This window comes from Sitodiplosis mosellana, unplaced genomic scaffold (genome assembly GCF_009176505.1).
Source record: "Sitodiplosis mosellana isolate CC-2019 unplaced genomic scaffold, AAFC_SMos_1.0 Smas_scaffold_6197, whole genome shotgun sequence".
Classification (NCBI taxonomy): Eukaryota; Metazoa; Arthropoda; class Insecta; order Diptera; family Cecidomyiidae; genus Sitodiplosis; species Sitodiplosis mosellana.
In genome coordinates this window covers 6253753-6275407 of record NW_022601438.1, presented here as the reverse complement: position 1 = coordinate 6275407, position 21655 = coordinate 6253753, and the positions used below count along the sequence as shown (strand labels likewise).

At 38.9% G+C, this 21655-nt stretch overlaps 1 protein-coding gene across 3 annotated transcripts in view; it reads left to right on the top strand.

The window, feature by feature from the left end:
• The window catches only part of LOC129577416 (ecdysone-inducible protein E75), a 136403-nt gene that overhangs the window by 108697 nt on the left and 6051 nt on the right, over positions 1–21655 (top strand). For all 3 annotated transcript variants that reach the window (XM_055464392.1, XM_055464391.1, XM_055464390.1), the window contains exon 4: positions 7190–7425. In XM_055464392.1, the coding sequence (XP_055320367.1) occupies positions 7190–7425 (236 nt within the window). The remainder of the gene's footprint in view (positions 1–7189; positions 7426–21655) is intronic.

Here is a 21655-nt window from a genome sequence, read left to right as displayed (position 1 = left end):
AGAGAGAGAGAGAGAGAGAGAGAGAGAGAGAGAGAGAGAGAGAGAGAATGTGCTGTGAATGAACTTCAGCATGGTATGCTGACAAAGCAACGACACACAATAACATACACCCATAAACATGGAAGATGTGAAACAAAGCCGAAACACAAAAAAATTTGGCCGCCAAACTTTAGCCGTCTCGATGTTGAACGGACGCATCAACTCTCACCTTCACTTGAAGAACAGTCGTTGGTTTGCTTTGAATAGCGGCGAGCAATGCGAACGGGTGAGCGCGAACGCGCGCGCGCGCACCGCAACTCAACACACCAAATCAGATTAACATCCAGTTTTGAGTGCGGCTTTGCTATGTGCTCTGTACATATGACCGACAATCTGGTAGTGCGCCTTTCTTTCGTGAAAGTAACACACTTTTCCAAATTTCTCATTCATTCACAAATACATGGAGCATACGGCAGCAGCGTGCGCTCGGTCCCAAAGACGGCGACGACGACAAAACATTGCTGTTCATTAATGTTTTGTGTCATCGCCATTGTCATTGTGTGTGTGTGCCGAATTGTGAAGCGATTTGCCTCCGACGACTTAAAAAACACAAACAATAAAACAAAAAACGCAGAGAGAGAGAGAGAGAAGAAAAATGAATCGATGAAAAAGAAGGCAGTGAATGAAAAAATTAGCTCTCTCGCATACACATATACCCACACTCTCAATTATGATCTTAATTTGAATTGAACGCTTGTTCACTCGCTCGCTGCGATCGTATTCACAAACGGTAACAATGCTATACGATTTGAACCATAAATACGAAAAAGAAAGCTTTTCAAGCGGAAAAATAATCGGGGCCTCCACGAGTGAATGTAAATAATGCTATGATCGTGCGCCAAAAACGTGAAAAATTTTATATACTTTTTTCGTTCGTTCGTTCTCTCCAAGCAAAGTTTTTGAACGCTTTTCCGTCCCACTCTGTCGGCTTGACGTGCACAGAGAGAGAGAGTGAACGAGATGGGCCAACGAGAGTGAGTGGAATGCATTTTGGATGTAAGCCAATACCGATTTTTTTTTCTTCTTCTTCTTTCGTTTTGTTTTCCACTCCAATTTTCGAATCGGTATTTACGGTGTTTTCTCTGCCTGAATATCCGATATGCTACACATTTAATTTGTATGAAGATGCTTAAAATGTGCATGTGATTGTTGTGCCTTATCTATATGCTATGATTGTGTTTGCAACATAGTTATTGAAAGTGAGAGCAGATGTTTTGCTACACAGTATTTGCCAAGCGCGTACACATGCTGCTGCCAAGCTTCTCGACTCTTTCGATTTCATTTCTGCGCGGCATCGCAAATGCACCACTTGAAAACACATCAAACTACATAGCAAGCGAAATAAAATCATTTAAAAAAAAGAAACAAGTTTCAATGGCGCATTTTTTTTCTCTTCATGCGTACATAATGGCATCATCAGTGGTGAAATACTGCATTTGTTCACGTGAGATAAGCCAAGAACACGTGATGTTACTACAAGAAATGCCAAAAATAGATCCAGTATAGTGCGTCTCAATCTACCGCTTTATTCGTGTATATGTACACACTGCTAAATTACTTGAATCGCATGCCATAATTAAAGACAAAAAAGCCATTGCACATACTCATGCAGTGTCAGTGCTTTAGGTTGTCGCGCCACTATTTCGAGCCACATTAATTGAATGAAAGTAAAGATGGAAAGACAAATTTGAAATCTGTACCATCGAATGGCATACACACGGAGAGAGAGAGAAGCAAAACAGCACAAACGTGCTATAGAAGTGTTGTTTAGATCAACTGGCGCACATACACTCTCTAGCGCTCGCGAATGCGCTCGTACACTTTGCCGAAGTGATAGAGAGTGCCAGAGTGAAAATAGGCAACAAGAGTGAAAGAAAACAAATAGCCGATTTCTAGCTCGCGCTCTTGCGCGCGCCTCCGAACGCGTGTGATTTGACCTACTCAGCGAATAAGTTCACGCTTTTGTTGCCACAGTTATTGTTGAAAATGATGGAAAGTGATTTGAACGAAGTAAAAATAGAAGCCAAAGAGAGAAGAAGACGACGACGACGACGATGATGAAGATGAAGACAAACTAAAACGGTGGGCCTTAATTCAAACTTAATCCAAAGCAACAAATCAATTAATGCAAATGCTCTCAAAATGCGTTCGCATTCGCGCCACAAAAGAAAGAGTAGCAACGCGGTCTGCCCTTCATGCAGCTCATAATTTGTTATTCTCGTTTCATTTCTTCTCTATCTCCCGCTCGTTGACTCTCTAATGACCAGAGCGCTTTTCCATGGCGGTCACAAAAGCAGCACATTTTTTCGGGTGATTTTCATCATGAGCGCAAGACCGTTTTCGTATTTTTTGGGTCAATATTTGTTTTAAAGCGACCTGAAATAACAGACATGTCTCTCTTTTGTTTCGCTTCGTTTTTGTGTGTGCGCTGTTGTTAATTGTCTGGTCGTGAAGTTAGAATTTCTGCCTATACACATGAACGCAGTCAATATGTAGATACGCCGAGTTCATACGCATGCACAATCATAGCAAAATAATGTTTCATTTGGACGCGATCACATGTTTTATGGGTCAAATGCTCGAATGAGAGTAGAAATGAACAAAAGAAATTCGTGTCAACCGCGATTTTCTAAACGCATTTGATGATCTATGCGACACAAAGTGACTGAGTGAGTGAGTGAGTGAGAGAGAGAGAGAGAGAGAGAGAGAGAGAGAGAGAGAGAGTGAGAAGCATGAAAACATAAATAAACGAAAAATGAAAGCACCTGAGATAATCGCGACGAAAATGTGCGTTATGTGGCACATTCATGGTTGTTTTCATCGCGCCGATTTCGATTTCTGTATTTGTGTTTGAGATTTAATTAAACACGCGACAAGCAATATGAAAAGAAAAATTGAGTAGCTAAAGAGAGGAAAAATGTTGTGCATAAAATTGGGCCGATTTCTATGTGCATACAGATGAGCATACATCGATATATGTATCGAATCACTCGCTCGGCGCACACCGAAACAAAGAAGAGAGACAAAGCAGCAAAATATATGACACGACGAATCCATTCATTCCATTATGTTTCGTGCCAATTTGGTGTGTGTATGTTGTTGTTGTTGCTCTTCTTGTTCGTGTGTTGTATGTACGCATTGCACGCATATTAATTTAATTTGCGGCAATTACTGTGGGCTGGGTAATTACGAGTGTTATTGTCTCATGATATTGGTAATTTTCATGTGTTAATTTCAATAAATTTAGCATAATATAATTTGTGGATACATATTTCTCGCAGCGCTCAAGCAATCAAGCATTGATCGACACATACCGTTATGTTCACTATCTCTGAGCCCGTTTCGTTTCGTTTCGTTTCGTTCCTTTCCGTGTTCCGTTCCGTTTCACGAGTGCGCGCGCGTAATATCACTGTCAGCGAGATAGGATCAAAGCGACGACGTAGTACATTGATGATTTTCATGCTCATTCGATGTCATCGTCGTAGTGAAACCCATTGACGTTAACCACATGCACAATTAAATGTATGGGAGGGAGAGAGAGAGAGAGAGAGAGAGAGAGAGAAAGATCCCGTTGTATATATATGCCACGCACGACTTCCCGAAAAACAAAACAACGACACCAATCGAGAGTGCAGTAATACTTATTCACTCAGTCACCCCAAAAAAAACGGCGAAACACCAACAACAACGACAAAGAATGAACATGAGATTAATGAAAAACAAGATGTTAAAACAAATGCGAAAACATGAAACACAGTCCACATGCAAGCACATGCAACAAGTGTCGAATGCATGCATTTGCACAAACACACTCAGCCAAAACAGAGAAGAAGAAAACAAAGTGATATGAGTTTAACTGCCATCGTAGTGGCCGTCGTGGTCGTTCGTTGTTGTAGTTGTCATCTCGTCATTGAATCGGAATGAATAGTATTTTTGGCATTACAATGCAATTACAGACGGCACATAGCGCAACGAAACGAAACGACGAAACACGCCGGCAAAATGTAATTAAACTTGAACGAAGGAAGAAAAAAACGACAACAAAACATTTCTAGATTTCATTTGATTACTTCATTGCGATTTTTGCTGCCTTTTTTTGTTGCTTTCTTGGCTTTGTGTCATTTATCATTGAATCGGTGTTCGTACACGTGTTCCCCTCTTCTTCGCGATGATTGTAAATTCCACTTGGATGATTAAGTGTAGTAAATAGGGAAATAGTATTGTTCTTGAAGGCAAAACGCATAAATATGGCAATAAATGTATTAGCAGAATGAACGGGCCATACGAAGCCGCCGACATCAAACTTAAAATTAGCAAACAGCTTAAGGTGTATCGGAAGAGTATGTAAAACTGGCTCAAGAACCGACCGAAGAAAAAAAAACGCACAACGCACACCCAATCGCAATAAAATGCTGAAATAATAATAATGTAATAAACGTATATTGCGAGAGGAACTGAGAAAAATTGAGAGAGTTGGAGTGCTAGCGCGTGGCAGCTGTCCAATTTTCGGATCGTACACACACACACACACACACACACACGAATAAATATATATTTTATGAAAATTGCAAATGCTGCAGAGGATAAAAGTAATGCAGCAGCAACAGCAGCACCAACGAATGAAGTGAAACCGATGGGTTTTTTTTTGTTCTGCGTGCAAGCGACATTAATAAAACGGTGCTACATCTGATTGCATTTTTGCAGCGGGATCAATGCGATATAGCATAAAACCATTTACTTGTTGCTCGCTCTTTTTTTGTGCGTTTCTTCTCTTCAGCATCTGATCTTACCTGTCAAACTGAAGTGCTGCCGAATGTCGGCCTGCACGAAGATTTAAGTGTGTTGTCATTCCTCCTCAAAACACACACACACACAGAGAGAGAGAGAGAGAGAGAGAGAGAGAGAGAGAGCAACCGAGAGAAAACGCAAAAGTGAAGCCAGAAAAAAAGGAAAAACAAAACGCAATGAACAAAAGTGATAGTGAAAAATGCATTATTTCTTTGGGCATTCGATTTATAAATTATTTTCGTGTCGTCGTCATTCGAAAAACTTTATTGCTGTATTGTGCTCTCAATTGTAAATAAAATGCGAAATAAATACAATGTTTTATTACACCGTAACACCTGTTTGATCTTCGGCTTAGCCATAAAAAACGCAATGATATTCAACTGAAGTGAGCTCATTTCGTTGTTGTTTTTTTTTGTTTCTTCTCCTTTTTTTATGAGATTTTATTTATGATCGATTCTTAATGAGACAAAACCACAATAATTTCGTCGTTGGCTTCGGTGTTCGGTCTAGCGATAAACATGTCATGCATATGGGGACCCTGTTTAGATGGGTTTCTAGGTCGAATGCGTACAAATTTCGAATTTCGAACGCTTGATCGGTACTAACCGCAATCGAGTTTCGAATGGAAATTCAATTGAACCAAAACTGTCAGGAAAGGAGTATTTTGTTACAAAACATTTGTGATCGCTTTCCGTTTCATTTTCAATTTGACTCAGTGTGGTTGATGTTTCCGTTAAGTGATTTAGCAAAGCGGAACACTTTTTCTTTCGACGAATTTCGAAAAAAAATTGGATCTGCTCTACATTTCGGAAAGTGGATTTTTCTAATTGTTGGTGCATAATCCATCATTTCCAGAGCTACATGGGCTAAAATCGAGGTCATTCATTTAGTTCATTTCTTTCACTTTTTTCCACTCATTTCGTTTCGCTTGTGAGCTGTGAACTGGTGATGATCGCGCGAGCGCGAACTGTGATCGTTTTACTAGTTTCACCTTCGTTTTACTTTCTTTAACACAATAAATCGAACTCTTCCCATGGCAAGAGTTCAGCCGAGTGTCCAAAAATAACAATGAACCTAAAAAAAAGAGTATCCAATGTAGGAAAAATGTGCGCACAGAGCTGCTTAAATACGCGTACAAATACAAAATTCAGAAGGGAAAAATAAAGCAGCAACGACGAACTACTCACTCACCGGAACTGCTGCATACTTTCAAATTCTAGATGGCTTTCGATAAGGACAATTTCATTAAATTCATGTGCCGCTTAATTTTTGCACTCGAATCTACGCAACAGCAGTGCGCGCGCGCTTGTATGCCGTTGTCGGATTGAGTTCAGGAAATGTCGGTGTGGCGGCTTCTTCAGCAACTGTGTGCATTTCAATGCAATATACACATATGAACGGAAAAAGAAAACTGTGAAGCTTTGCATGGGTGCAAATGCAATGTGTGTCGACACAGATCGGCAACAGTTGTCAAGCGAAACTCCTCGGCTGGCTCTTCTGTTCGATTTGATTAATTTATCCAATGAATACCGAATACATCCAAGTGAAACTGGGCTCTCTTTTATCGTATTTGCATAATATTTTCGTATGCAAGTGATCGTAATCGCAAAAGCAGTTACGGATATTTTCTGTTTTTTTTTTCATTGTCTTTTTATGTCCAATTATTTCGTTTATTTCGTTCATTGTGCGAGGGATATTTATCACAAGTTGAAGAGAAGCGAAATGTAAAACACAGAAATGTCGAGCACACCTTTAATGCATCCTGTTGTCACCCGAAAAAAAACATATCATTGTTCTAGGCCAAAAGTACATTCAAAATGATTGCTAAGCAAAATAAAAACACTTTTCGCTCGTGCACACATCACACACACACACAAATGTGTTACACGTTACAATATCTCATTTTTTTTTTGAGGCCAATCCATTTTTTTACGGAACTTGAAATTTTATACACACATCGAATGCAATACACACGGTTTCTCATTCAATGCAGCCGCTTATTTCATTCATGCTGAATGAAAAACGAAATTGATTTGAGAAAATTCAACGCGAGCGTAGCCTTAAAACATCAACATTTATTCTAGTTTACAGTCGATAAGTGAGTGTGTGCACGACCGACCGACCGACCGAACGGACGCGCATTACAAAAAAACGATATTACAAGATTATTGTGCATTTTTTTATCAGAATTATTAGCAATAGGAACAGAAAAAAAATGTTTACACCAGAAACACACAAACTCTTTATTACAGGAAGTTGAAATTCGTATGCTCCGTATAATGTTTGTTTTTACGATTTTTTTCACATTGTTATAAACTCGAGCTAATTTGTTTCGAATTTTGTTTCTCATTCTCTAAAATAGCTGTTAGATTTGGCCGTGTGCCGAAACGTGAAAAGGCACGTATATTGGCTGCTATGCAGCAAAGTACACAGAATCGTGGTCATCAAAGAGCAATGGCCACCGAACTAGATGACCAGCCACGTTTATTGGCCGCCGTATTGCGTGCACATATGGAAACATGCGAATTCACACGCGAAAAAGTGGCATCAATGCGACAACGTGCACGAGAATGTCCCAGCTATTCGTTGCCAACTATGGTAAGTAGATGGTGTCGTTTTTTTTCATCTTGCCGAATCGAATTTCGAGAATATTCAGGTGGTGCTGCGCATCTTTTTTACTTGCTGAATGTCGAAACGAAAGAATAAACCAAAAATAATTCATTGAATGAACATTAAATTGCGAATCGAATGGTTTTTTTTTTGATTTGCGTGGCAGTGAAACGGAACTCGTGCGCATGATGCAAAACATTTTCAGTTTTTGAGAATTCTCTTGAAAATATTTTTTGAACCCTGCAAATTGTGATCAATTAATAAATGTAGAAAAATTGACGCATCGATTGTGATGATACAACACAAGTTATCATCATCGTGTCTGCGAGACAAGAATTTACAAAACAACAATAAGTCGTCAGCAACAGCAAATAAACAAAACAAAAAAGAATACACATACAACAAAACTAACGAAATTAACATTAATATGAGTCGCGAATATGCTATCGAAAGCGAAGGTCACAGTGACTTTTTGAGGAAGAAGAAGCGCGCAACACGAGCAACACTATTATAAAATAAACGCAAATCTAATTTATGAACAGTGAGCGGCGGTGACGTTGCCGCCACTGCCAACGTCTGTCTCCTGTTTTCTGAATTACAAGCCATTTTTGCCCATTGTATGCATGTATCTACGTGCGAAAAAAAAGTAACGTTACACATAAACGGCCAAATAATTAACATTTAACGATATTATGTCGATACACACAAAAATTGTGTATTTTTTTTCGTTGTTGTTCCTACACCAATTCTCGATAGAGCCAATTGAAAATTATATTTAAATTTTGCTCTTCGACGACCTTATGTATTTGCTTGTGCGTTTTTCTTCGTACAGAAAAATAGTCGCGACGCGAATTATATATAAAACAATGTAATGTTTTGTGTGTATATTTCACACAGGGTGGCAGATTTGTGTGTGTATGCTTAAACGGCTTCATTCATTTACATGAATCAACTGCGAATGTTTCAATAGACGAATTAGTTCAACAACAACAACGAAACGAAGAGAGAGAGAGAGAGAGAGAGAGAGAAATCAACATAAAAACACAGTCTGTGCAAATGTTTGTATTTCTCCTTGACAATGAAAAACTCAACGAATAATAAAATAACGGGCAACAACAATCCACTAGGAACGAGAGAAAAAATAAAAAATAAAACACAGTGACCGTGAATTCAAATTGCATATGATATGCAACGTTCTCGCTAGTAATTTGCATTGTCATGTGGCCCCTTCACGAATACACACACACACACACACACATACCAAAAGCAATGATGTTGTTAGATTAGAGTCGAGCTAGTACAAGTGCGCGTAATACAGCGCCAGTGATAGACAGAGAGATACACAGCAAGAAATACTGAAATACTTTGTGTTTGCATCGAATACGGAACACTCTGAACATTTTACCGCACGAATTATTTGCAGCAACAACAACAGCACATCACCGACAATTTTTGCAACGTTTTCTGAAAGTGCTTAACGGTCGGTCGTTCGGTCGGTGTGTATGTGTGTATAATTCGTGCAAAACGCGAGCCTCGTGCTTGCCATCGAATTGAATTCTGATGAAATGTTCGGAATAACATCATTCGCTACGATTAGAAATGTATATACATAGGCGCGCTGGTCAGTATCGCGGAACTGAAATGCTTTCGAAACGTTTCGTTGAGAAGCAATCATTTTCACAAGGAAATCGATTAAATTACATTAAATATTGCTCATTGCAAACAGTTACCTTTGCAACTTTATGCTTTTACTTGTGCTCCCTCTCACCGATACACGCACACATACGAACCGATCTAGCTTGGCTCGACAAAATGTCATCGCGCGCGGTGTGCAAAGTCTCAAGTTAATTTTTTGTTGTTGCATTATTTCTAATGTCACCGTGCATGCGCAAACCACTATACAATTTGCAATTATTTGCGCGCGATCAATACTTGCATATCATTGAGGTCTTTGTTATCTTCAAACAAAGGAATTCCTTGCTTACTCAGCTTATACTGCTTGACTGTTGGGTCAGCTGATTCTTTCAATAAGAATGGCGAAGAATCCCGGAAAAGAGAACAACAGCGGGAGAAAAAAAAAATTGAAATATCAATGGAAATTTTTATTCCTATATTTCCTTCATCGTCACTAGTTGGAATACAAAAGTCACACCGTCTCTCTCTAGGTCTGTGTTTGTGTGTGTGTTTTTTTTTTCGTTGATCATTTTCTGTAGTTTTTGTCTGTATTTGTAGTATATCAATGTTTAGTGTTGTGCACGTAAGTAAATGTGGCAGAGAATTCCAAAATTTCCATTGGAAATGTCTCATGCTCAAAAGAACTGTGCACAAGTCTCAATCATTTCATTAAATATACATTTTTGGAAGAAAAAATCGATTTATCGACAATTTTATGAATTGTTCGTTCTATTGTTTTGTTCATTGCGTTGATCGAATGAGGAATGAACGGGATTTTTCACCTTATTCTCTCTTCTTTGTTGTTGTTGCCATTTCAGACTGATAACAAAGTGGTGGTGAGAGCAAATGCAACAAAAATGTCCCTTCAATGAACTTAAAGTACGTTGTTCGACCCATAATCTGGTTGAACTTTCGATGCAACATCTCATGGTCACATGACAACTGTCTTTCTCTCCCTCTCTCTTTCTCTCTCTCTCTCTAGCCGTATCAATCTTTCGTTCATTTCCTTATCTCGCCATTCAGCTTTTTACTGAATTTATAGATTGATTTCACTTGAAAAATATCATGCATTCTTTTGGGTCATTCGACGTGCGTGTTTATCTCATATATATATATTCGTTTTTATTGGACACTGCAGCATATACATATGAGATGGTTATATTTTTAGTACGAACATGCGAAACAAAAGCGTTTATCTGTCGTCGAGAGAGAGAACGATGCGATAAGAATGACAAAAATATAAATGCACTCGAATGCGCCTCGATAGTATGTAACATAAAATAAACGCAATAAGTCAAATATAACCCCAAACCACACACATTGAAGATAAAAAGATAGGCAAACGGCAGTGTAGTAGCCATTTCAATTGAACAATAAAAAACAGCTAGTGTGTGTGAGCAAATAAAAAATACGACTGCCTCGTCCGACACTGTTGCCGACGCAGACACTTAAAATGCATCAGTGTATATGTCCATGTGTATATCTAACGCGGTGAAAGCGATGCGCGAAATGAAGTTCGAATGACGAACGAATTTGAATTTATCACACAGCGTTGAGATTAAGTTTAAACTTGACTGCTCATTTCAATGTTAAACGTTTTATGTCTTGCATTCCGTTTTCAATTTATGTTTTTTCTTTCTGTTTCGTTTGTGTTGGAGCTTTGGCTGTTTTGTTTTTTGCTTGTTCGATTGTGCATGCCGACAATCACACACCGTTGCGATTGATCAAATCTTCGTAAGTTTTTACGGGCCCCTCGACACTGTCTGCGAACATATATCTTGCTTCCGAATAACCGCAAAAACAAAACAAAAAAGCGCATGAGAAAATATTCTCAAGCAACAATTGCACATATATGCAAAAACCGTCTGCAAACGACAGCTTTTTAAATAATTCCTAGAAAAAGGGTAAAAATAAAACGCTCTCAACCGTTGAATGAAAGATGAACGAAGAAAAAGTCGACACACGAGCAGAAAAAAAAATCGAATAAAACTTTATATTTTTTGTTGTTCTCGATCGGAATGGAGTATGTCATCATATTTATTTCATCATTTTGATTGTTGCGCGAGTTTCGATCGTTTTTTTTCTGTTCTTTTGCCGATTGTACGAAATGGAAGTGGGCAAAACTCCAAGATTACCCAGCTTTAAAAAAAAAACCATTCGCAGACGGTATACAAATGAGCGATTATTCATAGACAAAGTGCAGCACGTTTTAGGCGAAAAAAAGGTTTGTTGTTTTTTTTCCTGCTGTATGTATCAGTGTGTCTCACAGCTGAACCGCCAATTCACCAAAGCCCCTCAACGATTTTGCTAACGCGGAGTTTGCTATTTAGCAATATCGCGAATGCTAACCTAAAATGGTTCGAAGAGAGACAGAAAAAATATTGCAATGCAAACAGTAAACAAATGTCAAGGCCCAATTTCGTTTTTGTTGTGTTGTTCTCCTATGTTGAATTTAATACAATTTTTTGTGTTCTTTTGAATAACGAATTAAAGCCATTTGGTATAAAACATCATCGTTCTTTAACAATTCTTTCGGAATCACGATGTAAAACTGACACTAGCAACAAGTACATCCGTATCGTCTGACCACACGCACAAATTGAATGATAAATACAATTGCGAATGGCAAACATACCAACGAAAAAAAAAACGAGAAGCGCGACAGAATCAACAGACTAGAAAAATTTGCCACACATTTATTGATTAATAAGTCATATTCAATGTCATATGCGCGCGAACGATTTCGGTCATCGAATGGAAAGCAAACGCAAACACTTTTCTCTCTTCTTCGTCTGTCGCGTCTGCATTCTGGCACTCTTCTGTCGACGCGCCGAATTTCGTTAACGTTCACCCGAAAATGAAATAAAACAAAGCCATGTACTATGTACATTGATCACATTTTATGCATACACAACAATTCACACGCTTTGGTTTTACACGCGCTTTCTTTTGTGCCCCTTTCTCTTCTGTGCCGCAATTCAATATCTCCAAAAGTCTCTTTTGGTCCATCAACATGAATGGATTTCTCATTCGACGCTGTTTGCTATATGTCTGTGTATATAGATGTATTTCCACTCATTTGCTGCTGCTGCTGCTGCTGTTGCCGTCGTTTATTTCTTCGTGTTGTACTTTGCCGGGTCGAAGAATCTGAACCAAAAATGAATCGAGATCACTTTCCAGCTTTTCTTCTACTCCATCGTTTCGTCGTTTTCATTTTTTATTAACTGCCTTTTGCATTTCTCTTTAAGTGAAATGTAAAAAAAAGCAGAAACGGAAAGAAAGAAGCAACGAATGAAGAATAAAAAAAAGAGCCGAAGTCAGAGAATCACAATAAAGAGAAACAGATATTCATCCAGAAGTGTTTTATGATGTCGCTTATACTTTTCCCTTTCTTCGGTGAATACCGAAAGAAAACAATGCGCAAACAAAATACACACAGATGGGAAAATTGAGGCGAGCGACGAAAAATACATACGAAGAATTTATTTTATTTGATTTAATTGACTCAAAATTCGTCAGATTGTTGAGTTTCACAATTATCTTTCATCGACGATGAGACTTTTCGTAATCTCATGTTACCTCGATCGCTTGTTTTTCTCTTCTCTGGACTCTTGAACATGAAATCGTGTAGCGATCGTAAATTTGCGTAAAACCAAAGCATTTTGTTCGATTTGGTTCTGTGTCGCTTATTGGATTTCATGAAGATGTGAAGCAAAAGTCTCTCTGTCCAGTTTGTATGCAGCTGACAGCGTTTGATATACAACGACCTTCACTTCATTCGCTGAATAATCGCAAGATTTCATTTCTTTTTGTGCTTTATTATTATTTTGAGTGCGGGCCTCTGTCTCGTTCGTCTCATTCGACCATATTGTATTTTAGTTTGATCCTTTGTTGTAATGGGTCAACGATTGCGCCGCACATAAATTGTTCACATTCGGAGAAATTCCGCGATGGAACCAACCGACTGGCTCAAAATCTCAACGCTTCGTTTAATCAAATCAAAACCGTGTATCCAACAAACATGGATGTATGTATTAATCGATGCCAAAAACTGACACATTGTTTTTTCTTCTGTGGTTTTTGCTTGATGAATAATATTGAAAGCAACCGCCTCTGCAGCAATGATCCATTATTATAAATATTTCAGCGCATTCGAAAATTAGTAAGAAGAAAAATTGTGTTGAATAAACTTGACAACAAATGGCAAAGCAAAAAACAGTAATCCAATGAGAGAAAAACATGGATCAACTCATCGAGAAAAGTAACAACCTTAACAATAAATTATTCAGCGAAATTTTGCTCGAAAGAAATTCATCAACATCCAAGCATACGACGATATTATTTCTTTTTTACGTTCAGTCTCACTCTCTTCATGATTTGAGATTTTCGATTCAGGCTGAGCTTTTCTCTTGCTCACTCTGTTGCTCATACCTCCTTCGCCGGTGACATTGAGACTTTGGTTAACAACAGTGCTGCGAACAAAAACACATTCAAACGACCGAAGTGAAAAACACACCGAAACGAAAGGAAAAATTACAAAAGCCGTCTCGAACGAGAAAATACACTCGGCGCACTTTTTGGATGAGTGTGTGCTTGTGTATATGTATGCGGCTTTCTATAGACCTAAAATACATTCAGCCGTCAGACCGATTTCGGATTGTATTTATCATCAATTTGTCGGCAGCGACACAATAGCATGGAGCAAGAGCGAGTTTTGTTTGTCCTTAACAACAACACACAATCGCACGCACAGAAAGTCCCCGCTCACGCCGAGACAAAAGGATCAAACTTGCAAAATATGTTGTTGTTGTTTTTTTTTTTCATCTCACTTTTGGTGTGTGTCAGCTTATACATCCAATTTAGAGCATTTGTTGGAAGTTACCATTGAAGAAAATCAGTACAGTCTTGTTGCGTCTCTCCAACAGCTCCAAAAAAAATGTTGCCGGCAAAGAAAATGATCAGAATGGCAAGCGAATAGAAGAAGCAAAAGAAGCAGAACAAGTTGCCCTACTGAATGAATGTATAATGGGGAGGAAAAATGTCTGTGAAACACATGCCAATGAAAAGCATAAGAAAATGTATAATTCAAATGTCGGCTAATGTTGTACACACGTTCCACACACCACTCTCTCAAATACATAAACCCAAACATCAGGATATAATACCTGGTAACACACGTAATACGTAGCACACAGCAAGAGAGAGGCCAGACATCGGGGAAAAAATCACATTGCACACACAAAACTCCATATACACTCACAGAGAGAAAGAGAGCGAATCGTATATAGATTGTGTGTGTGTGTGTGTGTGTGTGAAAAGACCGAGCGCCTCACTGCCTCACATTGTAGCACTGTGTGATTTGGTGGCGCGAACTGGCTAGAGAGAGGAAGAGAGCGAGAAAGAGCAAAAGCAAAAGCGTGTGTACGTATTATATAGATTCGATGTCTATATGGTCGAGTGTGTCGTGTAAGCGCGCGCTATCAGCCAAGGTCAAAAATAGCTGTTTGCAAGGTTATTTCATGTTTCATACGTAGTAGACGTATATCAAACAGTCGCGTTGTCGAGCCGTACTTGTGAAACGACACTCATCATCATCATCATCATCATCATTGCTGCCGTCGTAGTCGTGGTCGTCGTCTTTGTGTTGTCGTCGTCTTTGTGTTGTCGTCGTCGTCGATACAGTCATAGCTGCATGCCTAGAACACCAGTCACCATCAATTTATTAGGTTATATTTGTATCGAATCATGCCACCCGAAATGTTTCGATGAATCCAACCAAACAAATATTAAATCCATCCTTCTGAGTGGTCGCGACTTCGTATCTTGCCTAATGAACGGATGTTTTTACAATAATTCTCCTTTTCGCGGCGCGCTCCCTTCTTCCCTCTCGCTCTTTCTCATCGTCTTTGGGCGCGCGCAAACAAGAATGTCGCGCACAATACCAATCTTTTTTTGGCAATCTGTTTGTACGGTTGATTCACGTAGTCGTCTTTTTCTCATTTCTTTTTTTGCCACTCGATTCGTTCTCGCCAGAAGTTTCTTGTTGAGCGACGAAGAAATACAATACGAAATAAAAGAAGAAGAATAAGAAGAAGAAGAAACACACACCGAGACAAATGACACAACAAGAAGGAGAGCCGTGTGAATACATTTTGCTCTCAGCCTTTGATAATGACATATTCCACGACCTTGCAACGATATATTTTTAGACATTAGGTAATTTTTTTTTGTTATATGTTATGATTTTTTTTTTCTCTTTTGCGCCCGTCGTTTCGTTTTGGCTGTTCTTATGTCCTATCACTAATTTTTGCCATTTCAATTAATTATAATTTATGTGGTATTTGTGCTATACGACTGCGAACCGCAACTTGTGTGTTTTTTGGTGCAATTTACTCTTGACTCATGGACATGGGCATGCGAATGGCTCTCATTCGTCTCGGTGAATTATTGATATGTATTTTGTGACCAATAAATGAGTGAGCCGTACAGAGTTTAACGTGAAACCAACACACACGGGCCATGAGAGAAAGATAGAGAGAGAGAGAGAGAGAGAGAGGGCGCGTGTCCGAATTTGATTAGCGTTTGCTGTGAATGCCAACATGTAGGAGGTATTGTGGTTTTCGGCAGTTTCCTTTTCACACACTCCACACAGTCGTCCGGTGCAGGCCAGAGCCTGTATTTCAAATGAAAAACATTCCAGCTGAAAAAGAAGTGTCAATCAATTGCCGCAAATTTAATATCCAACATGTGCCGTTCCATGAATATTCATCCGGACACATCTCATCATTCTGAGTTTCGTTCTATATTATTATAATTTCACATTTCAATGCAGCACATACAAAGACAAACACACAAGCAAAAGACCGAAAGAGAAAACGAAACAATAACAATTTCAAATCACATTGCTTCGCCTATCGTTCGAGCATTTTTAAAAAAAAGCACCTTAAATCAGTTGTTTGTCGATTTGAGTCACATGCAGGAAAATTGCGATGCATGAATCATATTCAATAAGTTGTTGTTGCTGCTCGGAACAGTCGAAGCAATATAACAGGAAAAATGCAAAGAAAAAAAACCTTTTCTCTTTCGCCGTGTGTACAGCATTTCGGAAATATGAATGGCATAGAAGTCGGAAAATCGAACTCGGGACGCTTATAAGCGATATAGAAAGAGAACAGGGAACAGAATAGGAACAGAATACGGATTCGAATTCACTGTGCTGTGATCACATTGTGTTTAAAATGTATTTAAATCGAAAATGTTGAAGCGCGTGCGATATTCAAACGACGCGCCTGCTCTCTAAGCTACCGAACGAATTCTACGGAAATATTTTATGTAAGTTTTCAAGGTCTCTCTCTCACTCGCTCACTCGCACCGGCTCTCTCGCTGTGCGAACAAATGGCAACAACAAACCGAATTAATTGCCCTATTCGTTCGGCACGCGAATCGTACTCATGACTATATGTGGTGGCAGAAGCAGCAAAAACGACGACGACGTCGGCGGCAGCAACGGTGGCTATGCACAATCTTTCGATTGAATCCTTCCCAGATTCTCTCTCACTTTCAAAATCCGTTCAATCGTTTTTACTCTCCGCTACCAATCACAATTTGGCATTTTATATAATCCTTTGGGGTTGTGACAACGAGCCAATTTTGGACCGATGCAAATTACACGCTTATCATTGACATTTACACAACACATTGAACCGAAACAAATCGAATCTGATTCTATTTTCGTTTGTTTCGGATTTGATATTTCCATCGTGGAAATGATTTAAATACGGTCGGCTTTCTTGAAACTATTCGCTCGTGGTCATTCTAATTTTACCTGTATTACCACAAGATCAAGTTCAATACCACGTGTTCTTCCCCCGCTCGTATCGCTATTGAAATTGGATATGACCTTTTCCAAAATAATGGGAAAAAGAAAAGAACAATGAACATTCTCATATATTCTGCCCAATTGGTGTGAAAGTTCTATTGCGACGTAGTATCATCAACATCATAATCCATCGAAATAAAGTGTAAACAGCACCAACAATTTTGGCTTTTGAAAATCCTACAAAATGTGTGTGGATTGGTTTTCGGTAGTCTTGTTTTGTATGAAAAATTTGGTTTTTCCTTTTAATAATGCCGCTGGTTATTTATAGTATTGTGCTTGTGCGTAGACCATAATTTAAATGATAACATCCGTTGAGACGTTTTGCGTGCGCACTCATACGCATATAACACAGTTTGTGCGCTTTAGACTCGTGTCTTCCCAATCTAATCAATATTTCACAGCATATCATCATATCAGGCTGATTTGAAAAGCGTGCGCTGGAGTTGTTCAGTCGCTAGCAACAGCTTTAAAGCGGCACCTAGAACAAATTACACACTCACACACTTACGATCAAACGCTACTCGCTGAATGAATGACTATCATCGCTCTCCGTACTCGCTCTCTCTCTCTCTCCCCCGTTCGTAAAACTCACAGCTATGTAGCGGGCAAGCGGCAGGGCGCGCAAGAGGAAGCGACACACAGGCCAACACGCGTCAAACCTTTTATCACCCATCATTATATACATTTTATTATTCTATTCACTTCACTTAACATTGACCTTGGTATTTTCGAATTGTTTTCTTTCGAATCGCTTGCCGACTACGTCAAAAGATGAATATTTTGTTGATATTTGTCTATGCTGTTGTTGACGTCGTTGTCGTCGTCGTGGTAGCCGTCGCCGTTGTCGCTGGTATGTTTGCCTATGGAATCTATATTCCTTGCATGATCTATTATTTCGATATTCAATTAGATTTTGCCCTATTGACGATATCACTATTATTCCACGGTGTGTGTGAGTGTGAGTGAGTGAGTGAGTGGGAGGCGAACGCGTAATAAGAACAAAGACATGGAACCACAATTACGTAATATCAACCTGACGTTGAATAATCGCTGTAATCTTCTTCAAGCCTTTTTTATTACCCATTTCAATGATAATATCCACACCGATAGTGTGATAACATTGGACGTTTCCGGTGTTTGAACACTTGTGCGAAATGAGCGCTTTGCATTTTCCGTTCACGGGAAAAGTTAGGCCAAGTTAACACCTCAAATTACATAGAGGCTTGTCAAAACGAAACACACACATAAAACTACGCAACACAAAATGCCATGGCTCATTTTTCATTATCACATTTTTAATGTGCTCAACAAATGGTTGCTTTAGTGCAAAGTGGCTTCTAATAACCCTGACATTGCACATTTATATATCCTGGTGATTGAATGTCGGCCAACGGAACATCGCCAATCGAAACGTGCTCATATTTCCAGAAACAATGAAAAACAACAACAGAACAGCAGAGGGACAGAGAGAGAGAGAGAGAGAGAGAGAGAGGAGAAAAAACTTTGCCCTCACTCGTCTCTCTCATACTCAAGAAACAAAGTCGAAGCACACGTCAAACAAAAAACACCATTGGTAAACGACGTATATATTTACATCGAGAGTTTATATGTCTCCATCGATGAAAACGGAGGATTTCAATGTCAAATTGTTTTTTTTTTTAAAGGGAAGAACACAAGATTAAAACGAAAGACGAACAAAAGTTAGACAGAGAAAAGCCTCCCCGACAAATAAATTTTCAATTTCAAGGTTACTGCTAGTAATAACGCGTTTGTGTATTTATAAAATTTTGTGCATTTGCACACGCGTTCTCCTCTCGCCGCTCTTGCTTCATATCGAAATAATGGCCAGACACATGGCGATCGATCGCTCACTCACTCGTTCCCGCGCGCACACACACGCACCGAACAAATATACTGTTCTGTAAGAACCCTGAGAAAGAGAGCTGTGCATATACACATCATCCATATCGTAGACATAGCAGCGGCACTTCGATTTCTTCACATTACAGTCTCTCACGATATGCTCTATGACTCTATACCGTTCAAACTTTCCACGATTTGCAATCGTCATTTAATGGTTCGATTTTAAAGCCATTTGACCGACACGCGGGAAAAATGAATTTTACTCGTGCACAAAGTCCAATCAGTAAATGATTTGCACTAAAGTGAATTCACTGACGTTGCTGTTGTGTCAAGTAATAGCAAATCTAACATTGTTTTTGAGTCACAACCATGTAGATCGTGTCGATAAGGCGCATTGCATGTTAAAAGTGATCAAAAAGTTGAGAAAAAAAACATCCAATTTGATTTTGAAATCGACACACACACACACACACACACACACACACACACACACACACACAGTGTTGTTTTTCCGGTAGTTTTGGAGACAAATGAATTGCAAACCACTTCGATCCAGAACACGTGCATCCATTTAATTTATGCACACACATCAACGTGATCATCTTCATTGGTCTTTCTTTGTATCGCAGCCGTTGCTCTTAAAATGGAAAATACATACATTGCTCGCGCATTAGAACTCTATCGTTTCCTGGAACTCTCGGCATTCGGAGCCAGTGTACTGTGTAATAGAAATGAAACAAATGTACACATCGGGGCTATGATCATTGGGATGACGCATATGCCTAGCGTTTTTTTTATATCTTTATCGCGCGCACATTTGCTGGTTGTTGTTATTTTTCCCATAATATACTTCATTTTCAGTTGCGCTCGCCTCACTCTCTCTCCCTCTCTCGCTCTGTTTCTGTGTGTACTGAACTAAACGTTTGCGCGTGTAACATGTTTATTGTTTGAGATTTGCTATATTGACAACAAACTACCTAAAACGATAACTGACTACGTGGTTTCTCACTGTTTTTCGCCAAGTTCAAAACTGAAATCGGCGTTTGTATGTGTATACACTGTGGTGACTCTCTCATTAGTTTCTCTCTATGTACATTTTCACCATACATTTCTTTATCACATTCAACACGTGCGACTCGATTTTCCTTCGATAAAGCAATCGCGACTGGAGGGCGGTCAAATGGATATCGTCATAAAATAAAACAGGATGATATTCTGAGTACGATATGCGCATCTCTTAATTGAATATACATTTTGTGTGTGTGTGTGTGTGTTTATGTGCTGTATGACATTCAGAAAATGAATAAATAGCCAAAATATAACATTGAACAAAATATGACACTTTTAACAGCTTCAAAATCAATTTTTGGCAATCCATATCACAATGGAACAATTTTTTTATTGTTGTTGTTGTTGTTACCAACGATTTCGGTTGATGTGATGATGTGCGCAGAATGGAGCGCTCGCGCGCTTATACACACGCTTGCCATCAAATCGAAATGAACGGCGAAAATTAACAATCGCAACGTCAACAATGCTGACACCGACAGAAAAAAAAGAAGAAGAACAAAATAACAAACGATTCAAGGTTATGCGGATAAATTGATAATTATATTTGTACAAACAAATATACGTATGATTTCTCAAACAAGCTGGCGACTTAGTCATTCAGAGACATTCTATTTTGATTCTCATAATCGCGCCAATCCAATGTATATATTTAAACATACGAAGAGGACAACTTCCAAAGTCACGACGTCGAGTGTATTGATGGTTCAGCAGCTATTTACTCATTACATTCCAAGAAATGAAATATAAGCCAATGTGTTCCTTTTTTTTATCAAAAAAAGTGAGTGCAGTAGAACGCGCACTCACTCTCTACCTGAACTGCTGTTACACGTGCCGAAAAAAAAAATGAAGAAAAAAAATTGCAACTCATATTAAAAACTTATATAATTGCGATGGTGAAATACCAATCGTGCTCTAGTTGGAAATATATATATATATGTATATATTGCATTTATTATATGGAATGCAAATCTAATTAATTTTATTACGGTTGAATAATACCGTTTTAATACATGAGCGCAATTTTGTACACCGTCGTGTGTGTGTTGCTTTTTTCGTTGTTCTTGTATTTGCTTCTGACAAATCATCGTGACGCGCGAACGCTTCATTCGATAATTACTGTACAACACCATCGGAATATTTCATTTGTTTTCTTTTTCATCTTCTCTCCTGCTTTCTTTCTCCCTCCATCTCTCTCTGTCCCTCTCGTTTGTGGTTTCTGTAACAATTTCGTTAGGAAAAACACAACAGGATTTTATCATAACTGTACTGTTAAGAGAGAGAGAGAGTTGAGTAGAAAGGAAAAAATTACTTGAAATTGATATCACCGATTATAAATTCTAATATTTCGATTCAATTGAATTATCGCTCGTGTGCGCGACGTCGAACAAATCGTAAATGTATGACCTCGACATTGACTCGTTGCTGCCACGTTTTGTTGTTATTGTTTTTTTTTTCAGTCGTTCGCTCGTATTCGCCCTCTCTCGCTTGCCGTATGTCGCGCTGGCATATTCCTCTCATTTCAAAAACAGAGGTAGAGAGAGAGCACATTACAGTTATTATTCATATTGGCTGTGTCGATTCAAAAAAAATTGTGTTGTAGCTGCTGTTTTAGTGATTTGGAGCCTTTTCTTGCACTTGGCAATAGCCTCGTGCACACAAACACTTGTTCAACGGAACAGCGAGTGAGAGAGAGAGAGAGAGAGAGAGAGAGAGAGAGAGAGAGAGAGAGAG